The following is a 17,164-nucleotide window of genomic DNA, read 5'->3' on the forward strand; positions in this document are numbered from 1 at the left end:
GTAAACAAAACTTTCACGCCTGTTACTCTGAACCGATGAAATCACGTGACCAAGTCTACACACCGTCAATCCTTTCCCACGCACTTGTCATAACCTATAGTCTGTTCCAATATTGAAGTGCTAATCATTAAAAAATGTATTACGCCCAGGTAAAGACCAATTACCAGTCATATAATCAACTAGACCACACACCACGTCTCCAATGCCCTAAATAATGTTACCCTAGGAAATGTATGTTAGTTATTTCCCAAATAGATCTTACCAAACCATGTATGTGAATTATGCTCTATGACTATATTGTTCTGTATAACCTCTTATTGCCATTGTAACTTGAGTTAAATAAAGTTCTGTCTGTTCTGGCTGGATTTACATGGAAAAAGACATGCTGATCATTTAACCCCAGATTTATCCTCAACAACCTCCATTTAAATATAAAGTTAACCCGATTGCAATTAAAAATGAAAACCATTGAAATAGAATATCACATAAATTGATTTACTTTTATAGCTTCTCGATGACTAGATATAAGCCTAAGCTGTAGATTAATTTTGATTCGAAATTTACTAAACATCAACAACATGGCTTTTTCTTTTTTGTCACACATTTTTAGGATTAACTCGCTAATTACCAATTATATTTATTGAAATGACACTATCATCTGTTTATTTTTATTGCTTCATGATATGTTTGATCACGTCTCTTTCATTCATATTCTCACCGATCGTCAAAATTGAATAAGTGCGTTTGATATTTTTTCAATTTATTACATCTCTAATATTTTAGAGGCAGAACATAAAAAAAAGACTTAACAAAAGAATAAAACAACTTAACAAACTTATTTCGGCTTCAAATCATACTGCTGACATTCGTAAAGTAAACCAAATAAAGCCTTTAGGGCTTTCCCAAGCAGATGTTATTGGTTTAAAGTAACGGGTTGTTTTGCAACGCATAGGAATCTTGATTATTCAACCAGTTGTTGATAAAATTCAAAGTAAACGCTCCTGGGTATTTTTTTCTCAATATGTGTTGAAATTTCACAGCACCTACTTAACTGCCGGGTTGCTTAGCATTAAATAGTATTCTGAAAGAATACGCTCCTTTTGTAATTTATCCATGGTTAATCAATATTGCTTGTTTATTTATAAACATTGACAGTGTGCACTATTCGAAAACAACTTTAAAAATGAACAACACGAATACTTCAATGCATATAAAATATTTATTTTATTCACATAGTGATCTCATTACAAAACATGTTCAGTACATAATTTTATTTGTTAAATGTGATAAAACACTGATGAGTTTTCTGATATTTCTTTGTTTACAAACATGTGCTTTTCAACTCTCTCAATTGTCCTCCCTACATTCAACAAGACTGGAGGAGTATTCCCCTTACATTAGCAATCAAATAAAAGAGTATGTTCCCTTATACTATCAAAGTTAATATTATAACATAATAACATTACAAAATATCAAACATTTACAAAACATGTCAAACAATTTAAGGTAACAAGCTTTTCAAAGTATTACATTGAGAAATATTAAGGGTTACACCAAAATCTGTAGCATTTCCGTTTGCAAAATGTCGTATGTCTATATATGTTTGGTTGCTTATTTACAAAATGACAAAAACACATTATTTTCTAACGAAAATTGTTCCGTTCGATACAATAAAACCAATGGTGTTGTGTTCATTTCAGACGGCTTCCATTGCTGTGGAGTGCATTGAACGACATCATGGCCTAGAAGAACATACCCGGGGATAATACCAGCAGCAACAAGTGTAAGTAAAGTTATCCTTTTCATCATGACAGTTCTCTACACTTCACGTTTTTTGCTTTTGTAAAAGTTCGTTCTGTATATTACATTGTTTACATCATACAACAAAGATACATTCCCATCAATATTATCTGAACACTCCATTTCTACTAGAAGATCAATCCTTGACTGAATAATAACGTTGAATACTGTGTTTTTAAATCAGTTACAGCGAAACAATCTGTCTTCTATTTGTGTAATTGTAAGCACCATTTTTTTCATCTTGGCTTTCCATTGATCCGTTTTCATTATGGCTAGAAAGTCTTTGCCTCTCTATAACTCGTTTGTGAAGGAAAACCATCTCTGGGGTAATATTCGAAATGGCCATCATTTCTTCCCAAGAAACGTATTATGGCATTTTCATCGACTTCTTTCAGCATATCCTCGAAATAAAACTCAAGTTGATACTCCTCATCATCACATATCATGAGGCAGTCATGTTCCTCCTCTGTGAAGGGTGATTGGTTTGACAACCATAACAGTTCTTTCGAACAGTCATTGTTTTGACTTCACATAAAGCTTTTGCGTATAAAAAGTCAAAGTAGGAACGCATCATCATGACACTCGCTGAAGTTGAGATGTCTAATTGAGGGGGTGATGAAAATTCCACCCCCTCAGTCATGTTATTCTCTTCTTTCCCCATTTCATTGTTTAATGATAAAACACTATGTCCATCTTTACAACTGAGCTTAAAATCTTGAGATGATGAACAAGCCATATTCACTATGTGCTTCTGTCACTTGTTAAAGTGGGAATGAAACACATAACTTGGGGATTTCTTTATATAGCTTTATATCTAACGAATTTTGTTTTCAAATTTTTCAGACCACGCAACCGCCAAAATGCACGCCGCCATTTTGAAGCATGTCTGAGTGAACCGATGGTTTCCATGGATTCCATGAAGATTCATTGATTTGTTGGTTTTTAATTGTCCAATTATTTTTAAAAATAAACATTTTGGTGAATGCTGTTTGTGTTCTTCCAACGGATCATCTTCTTTCCCCCATTGGTGTAATCGTACTGCACACGAAAAACATTCTACTGTATCGTTTTTACCTGTGTAATAAAAGCCAAGCTGATGATAACTGAAACTTGTTCGGTTGAATTTGAGGTGACCATAGATCAAATGTTTTAAGTCTATCTTCATAAAATGTGAGGTGTTCAAATTTGAACTCGAGTTCTTGAAATGCATTCATGGTGACTGTCCCTCTAAAAATGAAATCAGTAGTTCAACACTTTCTTTTAAACTACACATCGTTTCAAACATTGTCGTTGGTAAAATCAACTTGTTTTTTTCCTTTTTTTAAAACCAGTTTTACTCGAGATCGTCTCTTTTTCAAAACTAGGGTAAAGTTATTGTCAAGTGTACAACTTATTTCTTTACACACCGGTGACCAGATTATGTTTTCAAAACCATATTGCTTAAAATAAGATAGTGTATCTTCAGAAAACAGTAACTGTGCCTGTGCCATTATTCTATACGAAAATACACGCACGTATTGTACCCGCAAACGTCCACAAAAAATTACCACAAATGGATGAAAAGATAAACCACTTAATCCAACAACACTATTAAACCGTGCATACTTGTACCTTAACGATCTTATTATAACGCATCAATATGGCGGATCCATCCTACATTAAACCGACTTAAATCGTCAATATAGCGGCAATCATTCAAACCGCCAAAATGCTCGCTCATGAAATGTTAAACCGATAGTAGTAAAACAGCTAAAATGCTCACTTATCATATTTAAAACCGATACAAGTGAACTCGTCAATATAGCGGCAATTATTCGAACCGCCCGCTAAAATTGCTCACGTATTATATTTCAAACCGACGGAGAACGTCAAGATGCCGCAAAACCGCCAACATTCTTACTCATACGAAACCGCTAAAAACCGACGGAAGTGAAACCGTCAAGATGGCGTCAAACCGCCAACATTCTTATTCATCATATATCCAAACGCCAACATTCTTACTCATCATATATCAAACCGCCAAAAACCGACGGTTGTAAACCGCCAAGAAGACCGCCAAACCTATCAACAATCAGAAGACCGATCTCACTCCATTTCAACCAATCAGAACGTTGGGATGTGCAAGATGGCATCCAAGATGGCCACGAAATACCTACTTTCCTACTACTCATCTTGTAACACAAAAACTGTGCACAGACACATACCATCAATATTCATTTACATATCGTTCACATAAAACGTGTTACTCGCCAAATAACAAACAAATACAATTACTTTGGCCATTTTTGGGGAAAAAACAACGGTTTGGAAATATGTGCCCCAGTTGTTAAATGTCAAATTGCAATGTCCCGGGCCTCATTCATAATTAATATAAATTAAAAAAAGACGATGTGCAAATACACACTTAACCTGAATATCAAAAGTACAACAGCATATACATTTTCTATCAGAATAAAACAATTTTGAACAAGATGAATTAATATTCATATAATTAAAGTATGTAGCTCACTAAAGAGACCAGTAATAAGCGATAACAGGATAAGCAATTGCAACAAATACAGGCTTGCAAATATAAATGTACTGAAAGCAATCTACATACCACAATCTGCTTTATTAGGTATTATCATAACCATAATTTAAATTTACTGAACCATGTGTTACATTATGTGTAAGCGAACAACGAATGACTATACGCCTTACCTGGGCTTCCTGAGGCTATTTCAACTAAACGCACGACCGAGCAGCGAAGCTGCGAGTGGGGGTAGGTGCGGGAGGGGGTTCTCCCCTCCTGCTAGGGGGGGGGGGGGTTTGGGGGACAAACAACAGGCTTGCAAATATAAATGTACTGAAAGCAATCTACATACCACAATCTGCTTTATTAGGTATTATCATAACCATAATTTTAAATTTACTGAACCATGTGTTACATTATGTGTAAGCGAACAACGAATGACTATACGCCTTACCTGGGCTTTCCTGAGGCTATTTCAACTAAACGCACGACCGAGCAGCGAAGCTGCGAGTGGGGGGTAGGTGCGGGAGGGGGTTCTCCCCTCCTGCTAGGGGGGGGGGGGGTTGGGGGACCTCCCCCTAGAAAATTTTGTAAAATTCAATGCAGATGGTGCGTTTTGGTGTTATCTTTCAGCCACGTTTTGGCAATTTTAATTCGTCAAATTCTTAGTGGAAAAAGACCGAATAAAAGAAAAAAACTAAGCCCGTCATTATTTTCTGCTGAAACTGATTTTATGTGGGGTATTTGGTAAACAGAAAATTAAATTCTTTTTTAACTAACTGTAAAAGAAACACTGTTTGAATGAAACAACAGCATGCTCGCTGAGTATTGAGCGAGCATGCTAAACGTTTATTTAACTCTATCAATAAAACCAGTTTGGACAATGTGTAATTTATTAAAAAGAAAACATCCTCTAATTTCACATAAAACAAAGGTCCACTTGTATGTGCAATACTACACCCTGAAAAGTAATGCTAATCTTCGATCTATTCTTTGTGCAAAAATGTCGACCACATGCTCAGCGTTAATTTCTCTTTCCCTATATACATTAAGGAGTCCAAGTCCAGACAAGCGTTCCGTCCCCAGTGTACTTCGCAAGTATGTATTGACCCTTCGCATTGTGGAAAACTATCTTTCTGCAGTTGCGGTGGAGACAGGCATAACGAAGAGCAGCATGAAGCATTTTCTGATGCTGGGTATAGCTGCTCACTCGCAAAAGCTATGCTCTCTGAAGTGTTTCAGCGGGGTCAAATCTACCCATGGCACACTTAAAATTAGTCGCAATCATGCACCGCGATGCAGGATGAACTTAAAATAAACCTTAATTAAAAGTTTAAGTGTTTGAGCTAGTTTTGGTATAAAGTTAAGAGTATTATATTTTGCTACTGAAATTAAAAATAAACAATAACAAGGAAATGGTTATATTAGAAGAAAAAAAAGTAAAGTGAAAGGTTCTTGTGGGGATCGAACCACTGCCCCTTCAGGTCAATAATGGGAGAAAATGTCGACCAGCTTACCGATTGCGCTACAGGGGCAAGTACTTCAGAACGTCATTGATTTTGAACATAGCTATATATATAGTCTATATATAAACTAAATAGTGAAGAACAATTTCGAATAAAGATACCTACAATAATTTGAATGAAAAATAATTTGGGCATTGCCTATCATTTTATCATGATTTGAACGTCCAGAAATGTGAAAATTCATAGAAATGCTAGATTCAGAGATACATTTTCAAATTCAAGAACGGGTATATCTATAAATCGAGTCTTAATCGACATATATTAAGGAAATTGTAAAGCTGTGGACATTTTCCCTACTTATCTGTTAAAAGAGCTAGCTTCTGAGTATCATCTCATGTTTCGCTGACGCTATCTCTAAAAACATCTGGATAAAGCGATGCGTTCGCCGACATTTTTGAAAATTGTTCGATGTAAACATAATCTGGTACCCGTGTCCGAATATTGGTTCACAAAAATTGAAGGGCGACAACACAGTCGTAGAGTAGAGTCTACACAGTGATTACTACCCCTCATCAGTGAAAAATACTTAACTCGTATGTTTGAGTTAAGACTGTGTTGTGTTTTGTACCCACTGTTATTTTCTAAAAGTGGACCCATTGTTTGCTTGTTTACATAATTATACCCCAACCCCCCTAAGCCCTCACTTTTTATTGCATTTTCGAGTTTTCATTTTTTCAAGAAACTGAATTATACGCACGTGCGTACTGCCGTATGCCTAGGTACGCCCCTGCCTTATCTAATAAAAATCACGTTCAAAACTACCCGATATCCATTGAAGTCATTAGTAAATGTCAAAAGTCAATTCATAGTAAACAGTTGTATTGCTTATTTTCAATAACTTGTTAACTTGAGAATCACGCATCAACAATATGTACCTTTGCAGTTTAGGGTAAATCGTTAACATAAAGCAAATTATCTTCTACATGTTAATTAATTATTACGTGTTTGAACAACCTAAGTTTAGAATGGTTTGTAATGTTCTATATTGACGTAAATAGACCGAATAATTATAAAAATTATACAAAATTCAGCAGTAAAATTATAACAAAATTATATAAAACTATACATCTACTGAAGACAAATATAAATCAAGACGAACAACAAATTAACATGAAGATAAATAATTAACCTCACATAAATATGTTACACACGCATATGGTGACATATGTTGTCATATTTAAATGTCAGAAACTAACTATTGTAGTAAAACGCTGGCGTGATACACTCCTACTGGTCTTGAACCCTTTATATATTGATTTTATGAAGCAAAGTGTACACACAGACTATTCTCACATTAGCGCAGGGTAATTTTGCTTTGAGTTAATGATTTCATCTGTAGATTCATGTACAGTTAGAACATATTATACCATGTCAAATTCGATTGTATTGCGATATGCTTAATATATGCAACTTTATGAGAACACAATGTTGAACTTTATTAGAAATGGACCGATTTTCTGTAAAGGTTATTTTAGTGCCGCGAGCTTTATGGCCTCGAGTTGTGTGCGAAATACCGCGCGACAGTACTTGCACTGGGCATGTCAGACTTGCAAAATAGTGAAATCTTGGTCAGCAAAACGCTAACAATATGCATACTTTCATCTATAAAATTTAACAAACTGGAAATAAACAAATAGTTTAACATCAGTAATTATGTTAACTGAGGAACACAAATTTAGGACCAAAAACTTAATTTCATAAATAAAACCATGATATTTGTTTGAAATCGAAATTTTTGATATAAGTTTAAAACTTAGAAATGGAGTATAGACTAAGAACTTCTTAAAGAACAAATAAGTGACTAACCATTAATTTTTTGTTAGAGCAACAAAAGCATCGAAAAGGTCCTATACGAAGTTCTTGATAAATCGCGTAATAAACTAAATTCGTCACATTTTTTTCACGACATAAAGTTAACAATGTGATAAAGAAGCAAGATCAATCTTTGTTGCTAACATTTGTTTACAGGTAGATGTATGGATTGACATACATACATATGCATTACATATATCGAAATAGTAAGACAATAGTTCAGCTTATTTTTAAACAATAAGTGAATTTACAGAAAAATAAATATATCACAGGACATATAAATAAAAAATATTAAATTCACATTCCGGAATTCATTCAAACTAATAGGTATCTAGCTAACCATCTGTTCCCTCAGCCCGCTTATCAATGTTTTATTTCAATGTTTCCTCTGCATCTATGTATTGATTAGCGCTGATAAGGGTCGTTGCACGGTGTATTGATCAGCGCTCATAAGGTCGCTGCAACGGTGTATTGATCAGTGCTGATAAAGGTCGCTTCACTGTGTATTTATCAGCGCTGATAAAGGACAGACAGACAGACAGACAGACAGTTTATTCAGACTTATACATAAGTACATCGTCTTCATACACAAATATATACATTGATTTCTGTCACGTAAATAGGTTAACAATATTACATTACATAACATAACATAAATGGTCATTTAAGAATACAAATATAATTAAACACAATCAATTACAAGAATACGTAAATTCCATCAAAGCGGTAATGAAATTTATTTTTTAAACATAACATAACATAATAAGTCATTTACTTATACAAATGTAAATAAACACTATCAATTGCAAAAATACGTACATTCGCATACGCAAGGATACGTATATTCCATCAAAGCGGTAATGGATTTTTTTAAACTTAAAATAACTAAATGGTCATTTGCGAATACAAAAATAAAGAAACACAATCAATTGCAAGAATACGTAAATCCCATCAAAGCGGTAATGAATTTGTTTTAAACAACATTATTTAGAATTGTATTTCTTAAAGCAAGAGCTTCCTTCAAATATATACATACATTTGAAATAACTGATTTGTCACATGAAACTAATAACTGGTGGAATTTATATACGGATGGGTTATATAAAATTTGCGGCTTATATATTTTTTCCTAAGATCAGTGTAACATCGGCATATACATATAAAATGGTATTCATCTTCTAAATCCAAGTCATTACAACATAAACAATAACGTTCATTTCGTGGTTTGTTATTTTGGGCGTATCTCCCAGTTTGGATTCTAAAAGGATGTGCAGAGACTCTTAATCTTACAAAAAATAGTCGCAGTCGTCTAGGTAGTAAATCTAAATATGTTTCATATTCCAGACAGTTTTTAAAAACTTTATAATTATCTAATACAGTACTATTATTAATTTTACCGTACCATTCTTGTTTAAAATTGTCAATAAGTCTACATTTGAACTCGCTAATAAAACTATTGACATGTACAACGTTTGGATTTTCAAAAACATAACCAAATCCAAAATTATTTAACATGTTCTTGACATTTGAGACCCAGTTTGTAAAACCTTAATTACAGTCGCTCAAGGCTTGTTTGTACACAGTGTTCATTATGATATTATCATTGTTCAGAACTTTAAACCAATATTTAATGATTTTAACAAACTTGTTTACATACAATGGATATCTACCCAATTCTCCATAAACAGCAACATTACATGTATTTATTTTTACCTGAAGTAAGCGTTTGCAAAATTTTAAATGTATACGTTCTAAATCATCGGACTTCGTGAAACCCCATACTTCTGAAGCATAATTTAATATCGAACCCACAAAGAGTCAAACAACTGGCAAAATATTTTCGGTTTTATGTCAAATTCGTTGCATTTAGACAATAATGTATTCATGGCCTTAAGGGCTTTACCAATCAAATGCTCATGGTTTAGTTTAAAACTTCCAGTATATTTCAACACTGTGCCTAGATAGTTAAAGTTATCAACAACTTCAATAGCATTACCATTATATACCCATTTTTCGTTTTCTTTTAATCCCCCTCTCTTCCGAAATACCATTATTTTCGTTTTTTGCAGTGTTAACATTTAACCCCCAAGAATTGCAATATAAGTATAAATTATCTAAATGAGTTTGAACTTCAGCCGGGGACTTGCCTAAAATAGCCATGTCATCAGCAAATAATAATAAAATCAACACAATATCATCTATATTCAAACCAGAATTAATGCTATCTTGTAAGTAAAGTTCCAGGTCTTCAACAATAAAGAAAACAAAATTGGCGACATTACCTCCCCTTGCCTCAGTCCAACAGCATAACTAAAATAATCTGAATAAGATGAGCATGATTAGACTCGTGACTTAACATTTGCATACATATCTTTTACTATTCTAAGCAATTTACCTTGTATACCAGACTTAAACATTTTCAACCATAATGCATTGCGATAAATACTATCAAAACATTTTAACATATCGACGTATATAACATACAAACGTTTGTTTTCATTTAAATAGTTTTGGACAATTGACATCAGTATAAAAATAGCATCAACAGTTGAATAACCTTTCCTAACACCGAACTGCGCATCCGAAATAATAGTGTTTGCATTGCAAAATGTTCAATACGTTTATTTAAAATAGTGGTAAATAATTTGGAAAAACAGCTTACTAATGTAATCCCTCTTTATCCCATTTTCACCGCGACATTGACGGTATAACACGTTGTGGAATATACTTGCTTGTATTCAACACTGTGGAATATACCTGTCGCGTGCACGGACTACTTTTAAGTGACGTCATGAGATATGCGCTAAAATTAGGTCGATATTGTTTGGTTCATTGATCGAATTTTAAGGTCACCCATTAGAAGAAAATGTGCATATTTTGCAGAAAAATATATATATGACATATTCACCAAAAGAAATGTTGAAATAAAATATAAAATTACACGATTTTTGTTTTGTTATTTTTTTATTTATATTTACTTTTCCACTGAATGATTTTTCATAAGAAACAAAGTCGACAAAACTTAAGGTTTAAAAATAATACGACCTTCAACCTTTAAATCTAGTCATATGACATAATTTTTCCCCATCCGTATAATGAATCAGCTGATTGATGGCGTCATAAAATGACATACTTATTGCGTCATTTTCCCCATTTTTTTGACGATTTATTATAAACGCGACTTATTTCACATGTTTTCTACATGTACTGTATGTCGACATATCTGAATTGTCAATTGATCACATTTTCCTTATTTCGTGTAATGTGCATTGTTTATAACCAAAGCATATACTTTTGACATTTAACTAAAATATTAAGAATGTACAACAAGCCATACACATATCGCACAGTTCATGAATAATCTGCTATGTTTGCTTTCCTATTTAATTCACGTTGAATTCACATTCAAGTATAAGATGGTAAAAATAGCACCACACTGGAATTGGGAACGTCCCATTTTGTACACGGGTATTTTCTACTCATTTATCTGTTGTGTACTGGAATGTTTTCCATTCTTTGTGTATTTATATATTAAATTATTTTCTCGTACAAAAAGGGCATTTACCATAGATAAATAAAACATCGTGCAAGTTTAAACATAATTATGTTTGTATGCAGAAATCTGCAAATGCAACCGAGTTTACCAACGGCTATTATTAGATAAACTGCTCCGGTTCATTTAAACAGCAGTAATGTAGAGTACATGACGTAGCTTGTGACGAAAAAGAAAGTTTATCGCGTTCATAAACTCATTTGAATAAAGTGATAGAATGGCATAAGGGTCTTTTTTTAACTATGCTAAAATAATTATTAAACACCATAGATGCAAAATCGTCAATTATTGAGTTAAATGGATTATTAGATGGATTTTAAAGGATAATTAAAGGTAAGATACTAGTTCTTACGTGTTTTGATTTTTGTTTGTACTGTTGTCGTTCCCTGTTCTCGGGGAAATGATTTTAACATGGGCGCCATTGATGCATCGGATCACACACGGCATACCCATAACATTATATAAAAAACATGTTCTGCGCGTCCTTAAATTCGTCGTCCGAAGTCGGAAAACGTATTGCCCTGTATATTTTGTCAAATAAAGTGTCAGTAGTCAATATAAATTGCCGCCATAGAGTCTTTTTATGATTTTTGCTTTGGCAGACTCTTGGCAGATTTATTCTGAACGCGAATTATTTCAGCTAAAAGTTTCAGATGCTGCAATTGTCTGTTTACTCGTCAAAGGTGTCAAGGTCTTCGATAGCTAAAGAAACTTCAGCGTACAGTTTATTTAGTATTGACAGACCTGTACAAAGTCGCGCCAGTCGAAAATCATAACAAGCGACATTTAAAGTTATGGTAGCCAGAACTAGGTCGTCAATGGTGTACATGTATGTTGACATCGACAGCATTTTGTCAGGAGCAATCGCCGCCATATTGGATTTTGATCATTTTCTTTCGAAAATAAATGAATCATAGTAAAGTAAAATCTTCTTTCGCGGTCGTAATGTGTTAAAATTCGCATACTGCGTTAAATTGAATGTAGGCATATGGTGATATTTTTACTTGTTTTACAGTTTGTTTGTGAATTTTTTAAAGACTATTTTGCGTACCATAACAAATACATGTATATCACTACGCATGGTTACATTTGTTAGATTTTAAGCGCTTTTATGACTGAATTAAAATTATTGTTAAGGTTATTAGATCTATTTATGTTAAATGTCACGTTAATAAATCAAATGGGATAAATAGAATACTAGGATTAGCGTTGAATACAGAGAAGTGTATGTTGCTCGGCTCGAACACCGAAAGCGCTCGCCAAGGCTCGCGCTTCCGGCGTTCTAAGCCTCGCAACATAAACTTCTCTGTATTCAACACTAACCTAGTATTCTCTATATAGTTATTGACATCATTAACTGCACCTTTTTTATGCAAAGGGATAATGACCCCTTCAGTCCATTTATCGGGGAAAAAGCCCGATACAAAAATACCGTTAAATACATCACATAAATGGGCAGACAAAATATCACTGCATTCAAGAAAATATTCATTTAAAATACAATCGCTACCCGATGATTTATTACGCGTTAAATGTTTTATTGCATTCTTAACTTCTTCAATTGATATAGGTACGTCAAGTTCAGGAAATGCAGAATTTTCTAAGTTAAAATCATTATTTAAACAAAAATCTTCTGCTTCAGTATTGCAAAAATCCGACATATTGCTACTAAGGTTTTCAAAAAACTTTGTAAATTCTTCTAAAGATATTTTATTTTTATTCACGTTAGTTTTCGATTTGAAAAATCGCCAGAATTCCCTTGGTTTGTGTTTTCTTAAATTTTCAATATCCGACATTTTTTTCCTATAACAGCAGGCTTTCTTCTTACGAATTAAATCATTATAATGTTTTACTTGTACATAGGTGTTCTCTTTTTAGATCTGTTTTACAAGAGTTAAAAATACGTAGAGCTTCGTGATATAAATTTCGTGCAGTCATGCACTCGTTATCAAACCTTTCTGCGTTCCTTGTACAACTATCTACATTGAAACTAGGGTTTGTTTTATAAACACATGTTTTGGAAAATAACGGATCAGCAATACTGCGAATAGTTTCAGTAAATCTATTCAGCACGTTATTAATTGACGTTCTACATGAATAATCTACATTTTGTACAATGGTATTAAAAACAGGTAACAACGAAATAATTTGTGAGCGAAATTGCCCACGTAATGCATCGTCCCATTTATACTTGACATCAGTGAATGACTGGTAATCGGACGGGACATTATTACATAATAATGAAAAATTAACGGGGCGTGATCGCTAAATTCGTTAAAATCATGCACGGTAAAATCAGATATATTTGAAAAGCTGTATTCGGTTGCCAACAAATAATCAATTACAGACGTACCGTTATTGGAATAAAAAGTTTGCTTACAGCTATTGCCAACTCTACCATTAGCAATTCGTAAACAAGTAGATTTACAAAAATCCAGTAATTTTACTCCGTGACTATTTATCGAGCTATCAACTGAGGCCCTCACAGAGGTGTTATCTGGACAGTAATCGGCGTCATCATAGACAGTATTAATTATATCGTGTACAATGTAATCGAATTTATTGCCAACTCTACTATTGAGATCACCAACAACAAAGATTTTACCGAATTCAGAAAAATAAGTTATATCGTTTTCTAAAATTTCAAACAAATCTACATTAAAAGTGTTATAAACTGGAGACTCATGCCCCCATACATATGTTGCGCATATATAAAAATCTTCTGATATATTAAAAAATAAGTGGTCAAGTTTCAACCAGATTATTGTATCGAAATGATTTTTTACAATTTTAATACCATCGGCTAATTCTTCTTTAATATATATAGCAATACCACCACTATTTCTACGCGCTTTTTTGTGTTGAAACTTTCTGAAGAAGTTAAAAGGCACATATCCATTTAAATTGACATCACTGGAACTATTAGCCCAAGATTCATACAAAAAACATACATCATGAGAACTTAAAATATTTACAAAATTGTGAGATGACTTCTTTACATCCGTAAGTCCGTTAACGTTCCACGACAGGATAGATATTTCAACACCGCCGTGCTCCTACGCGCGCACCGGGGTGCCGTCAATGTAAAGCGTGTCGTAGGCCAGGTACGCCCGCTTACCCAGCCGCCTCGCCTCCTTCATTTTCGGCACTAGTTGACGCCTTTTCATCATGACTTCAGGAGGGAATTGTTCGAACACCCGGAACGCCGTGCCATCAAGCTCCTTCCACCTTTTTCTCACCATTTCTCTGTCCTTAAAGAACGAAAACTTAGCAACAATGTTTCTTATCTTGCCATGTGTCGGCGATCCCGGAGACCGGTGAACACGTTCGAATCTAATAGAGGTAGCTACTTCCTGTGAAAGCTTGAAGGCGCTCACCAAATGCTGGCGTAACTTGACCTCCGTCATCTCCGGCGTCTCCATAACGTTTCCGGTTGCCTCTGGTATTGACGTGAAGATAAGGTTGTTTCGCATAGACTGCGATTGAAGGTAGCTTACGTCCTCCCGAAGGGTATCACGGTCCTTTACTAGCACCTGGACCCTCTCTGTGAGCTCTGCAGCATGGATATCTGCCCCATCTACCTTAACTTCCAGGCGTGATACACGCTCCTCCACCTTTTTAGCCCTCTCCTCATGAACCACCCACAGCTGCTTCATCTCCTTCTCGAAACTCTCCATCCGCTTCTCGATCGAGTCCATCACACTCATCTTTGCCTCTAAACACTGTAAACGAGATGAGACGGACTTCAGAAGAAGCATCACATCACGAATACTGGGCTCCGCACTGCTGTCTGCCATGTTGTTATCGATACCACTTCCGGTTTCACTGATACCACTTGTACCACTGGTACTTCCACTACTTCCACAACCGCTAGAACTAACAAACACACTATTTTCTAAAGCGTCTACACCAAACAACACTGAGTTCACCTTATTTAGAATATCGCTAACTGACACGTCGCCTTTATCAGAGTCCGAGGACGGGCCTCCTTGCTTACGCACCTTGACAGCATTCGGATCATTGTTATTGTCACTACTGTTTCTTTGTTTTCTTTTATTGCTTTTCGATCTTGGCATTGTCCAACATACTATTCCGATGTAAATCACATGTGCACATATAATCCAATTAATTTCCAATCAAAATAATAACCTAAAACACTGTTAAATGCTAAAATGTATTAATTTTCTCTCCCGCTAAAAACCTGCGACCGCTCACACCTACATCACGTGCATCACATCCAACGGTGATAAAGGTCGCTGCACTGTGTATTGATCAGCGCTGATAAAGGTCGCTGCACGGTGTATTGATCAGCGCTGATAAAGATGCACTGTGTATTGATCAGCGCTGATAAAGGTCGGTGCACGGTGTATTGATCAGCGCTGATAAAGGTCGCTGCACGGTGTATTGATCAACGCTGATAAAGGTCGCTGCACTGTGTATTGATCAGCGCTGATAAAGGCCGCTGCACTGTGATCACTGCGGAATTGCACTACCCAGGGATAAAAAATAGTGGAATGCCATTCTCCAATTACTATGATATACCATGTTATAAATTAACGCATAACAGTAACTTGAAACTGTCACAAAGTGCATCTAAGCAAATAGATTGGTGTCAGCTACATGTTTTTGTTCTTTTTTCGTAGTTTCAAAGCTGCATTATTTACGGTTGAAACTAGGTCTGTTCTTTCCAATTGCGGATGTGTTGCACTGAAAGTGAAGGTTATGAAACGTTTATCTGGTATATACAACGTCCGATGTATAAAAAGACATGTCCTTCGTCAATTAAGCAATTTTTTATTCATGCGTTTTATAAGATTTTAATGTCTGACCCAACATGCACGATACAGTGCTGTGCTAGGAATTCATTTGTTGTTACTACACGTACTGATACGTCTTTAGTATCGCATTTCCCAATGCAATGTTTTGCAGTATTTCTGTCGGAAAAACTTAATGGCTTACCATAGTTCGATTTCACATTTTCCATCCTCCCCGTAACTATAGTCACCTCGCGCGCCACTGTCCCATCGGACCTACAAAATACGTTTATATTCTCCCTATTTATGCTGTTATTTTATTTTTCGTTTCAAATTATTATGGTTGGATGCATTGCATTTTCGAACTAGAAAGCAAAGGCCTTTGTTGCATGTACGTAACTACAATATTTCCTAAAGGGAGGCCACATTCTCTATGATGACAGAGTGCAATAGTGTATATTCGCGAATGGGATTTTATGTTATTTACACGGACAATCAGAAAGATTATTGCATGTTTTGAAGAAAAAATCACTATCATATATTGCCGGTTGACATTTGGTCGTGAACAATTATCTGTTACAGTTGTTACTAGTATGACAATAATGAATGATGTAAATTGTTAATAAACAGACGCGAGAAGAAATAATAGCGTAAGATACAACGTAAAGGTAAGATGAAATATGTATATATAACTTTCCGTCAAACAGTTTAACATACATGAGCCTTTGGTGGTTGTACACGTATAACTACACCCTTGTTCCACTCATGGATCTTTTGAAACTTGCCATCTTTGCCTACAACAAGCAGCTATTTTAAAAAGATACCAGTAAACAGCAATCGTAAAAATTATAATGTACAATAGTAAATTGTGTATGTGATAGCATTTGCAGTTAATGCCGTCATTACTAATAAAGTAATAATGCTTAACTAATAAAAACATATTTCTTATAAGATCCCACCTGGTTTCACCCAACAACCTACGGCGATTTTCTCTCCTGGTTTCAACGTCCGAGGTTCGTCGTAGACCAACACTTCATAACCACCACCTCCGTAATGGTACACGTTGGTGTTATCATCTGCGTCCCATGTCACCCATATTAGGGAATCTAAACAAAATTATATTTGGAAATGTATCTTATTTGTTTCTTAAAGACAAATTGTATTATTGTTATAACATTTTATTCACACTCAGGAAAATCAAATCGAA

At 34.8% G+C, this 17,164-nt stretch overlaps 1 protein-coding gene and 1 long non-coding RNA gene across 12 annotated transcripts in view; one reads left to right on the plus strand and one right to left on the minus strand.

Moving 5' to 3' along the window:
• The first annotated feature begins 1,695 nt into the window (after positions 1-1,695).
• Positions 1,696-2,783, plus strand: LOC127876076 (uncharacterized). The gene is made up of 2 exons (XR_008047646.1): positions 1,696-1,783; positions 2,644-2,783. It is a non-coding gene; the product is annotated as an uncharacterized LOC127876076 (long non-coding RNA).
• Positions 2,784-15,274: 12,491 nt separating this feature from the next.
• The window catches only part of LOC127877467 (uncharacterized), a 192,362-nt gene continuing 190,472 nt past the window's right edge, over positions 15,275-17,164 (minus strand). For all 11 annotated transcript variants that reach the window (XM_052423385.1, XM_052423380.1, XM_052423384.1 and 8 more), the window contains exons 15-18: positions 16,917-17,063; positions 16,675-16,751; positions 16,163-16,233; positions 15,275-15,910 (exon numbers count right to left, since the gene is read on the minus strand). In XM_052423385.1, coding sequence (XP_052279345.1) covers positions 15,820-15,910; positions 16,163-16,233; positions 16,675-16,751; positions 16,917-17,063 — 386 coding nt within the window. In that variant the 3' untranslated portion in view covers positions 15,275-15,819. The remainder of the gene's footprint in view (positions 15,911-16,162; positions 16,234-16,674; positions 16,752-16,916; positions 17,064-17,164) is intronic.

This window comes from Dreissena polymorpha, chromosome 4 (genome assembly GCF_020536995.1).
Source record: "Dreissena polymorpha isolate Duluth1 chromosome 4, UMN_Dpol_1.0, whole genome shotgun sequence".
In the NCBI taxonomy this organism is placed as follows: domain Eukaryota; kingdom Metazoa; phylum Mollusca; class Bivalvia; order Myida; family Dreissenidae; genus Dreissena; species Dreissena polymorpha.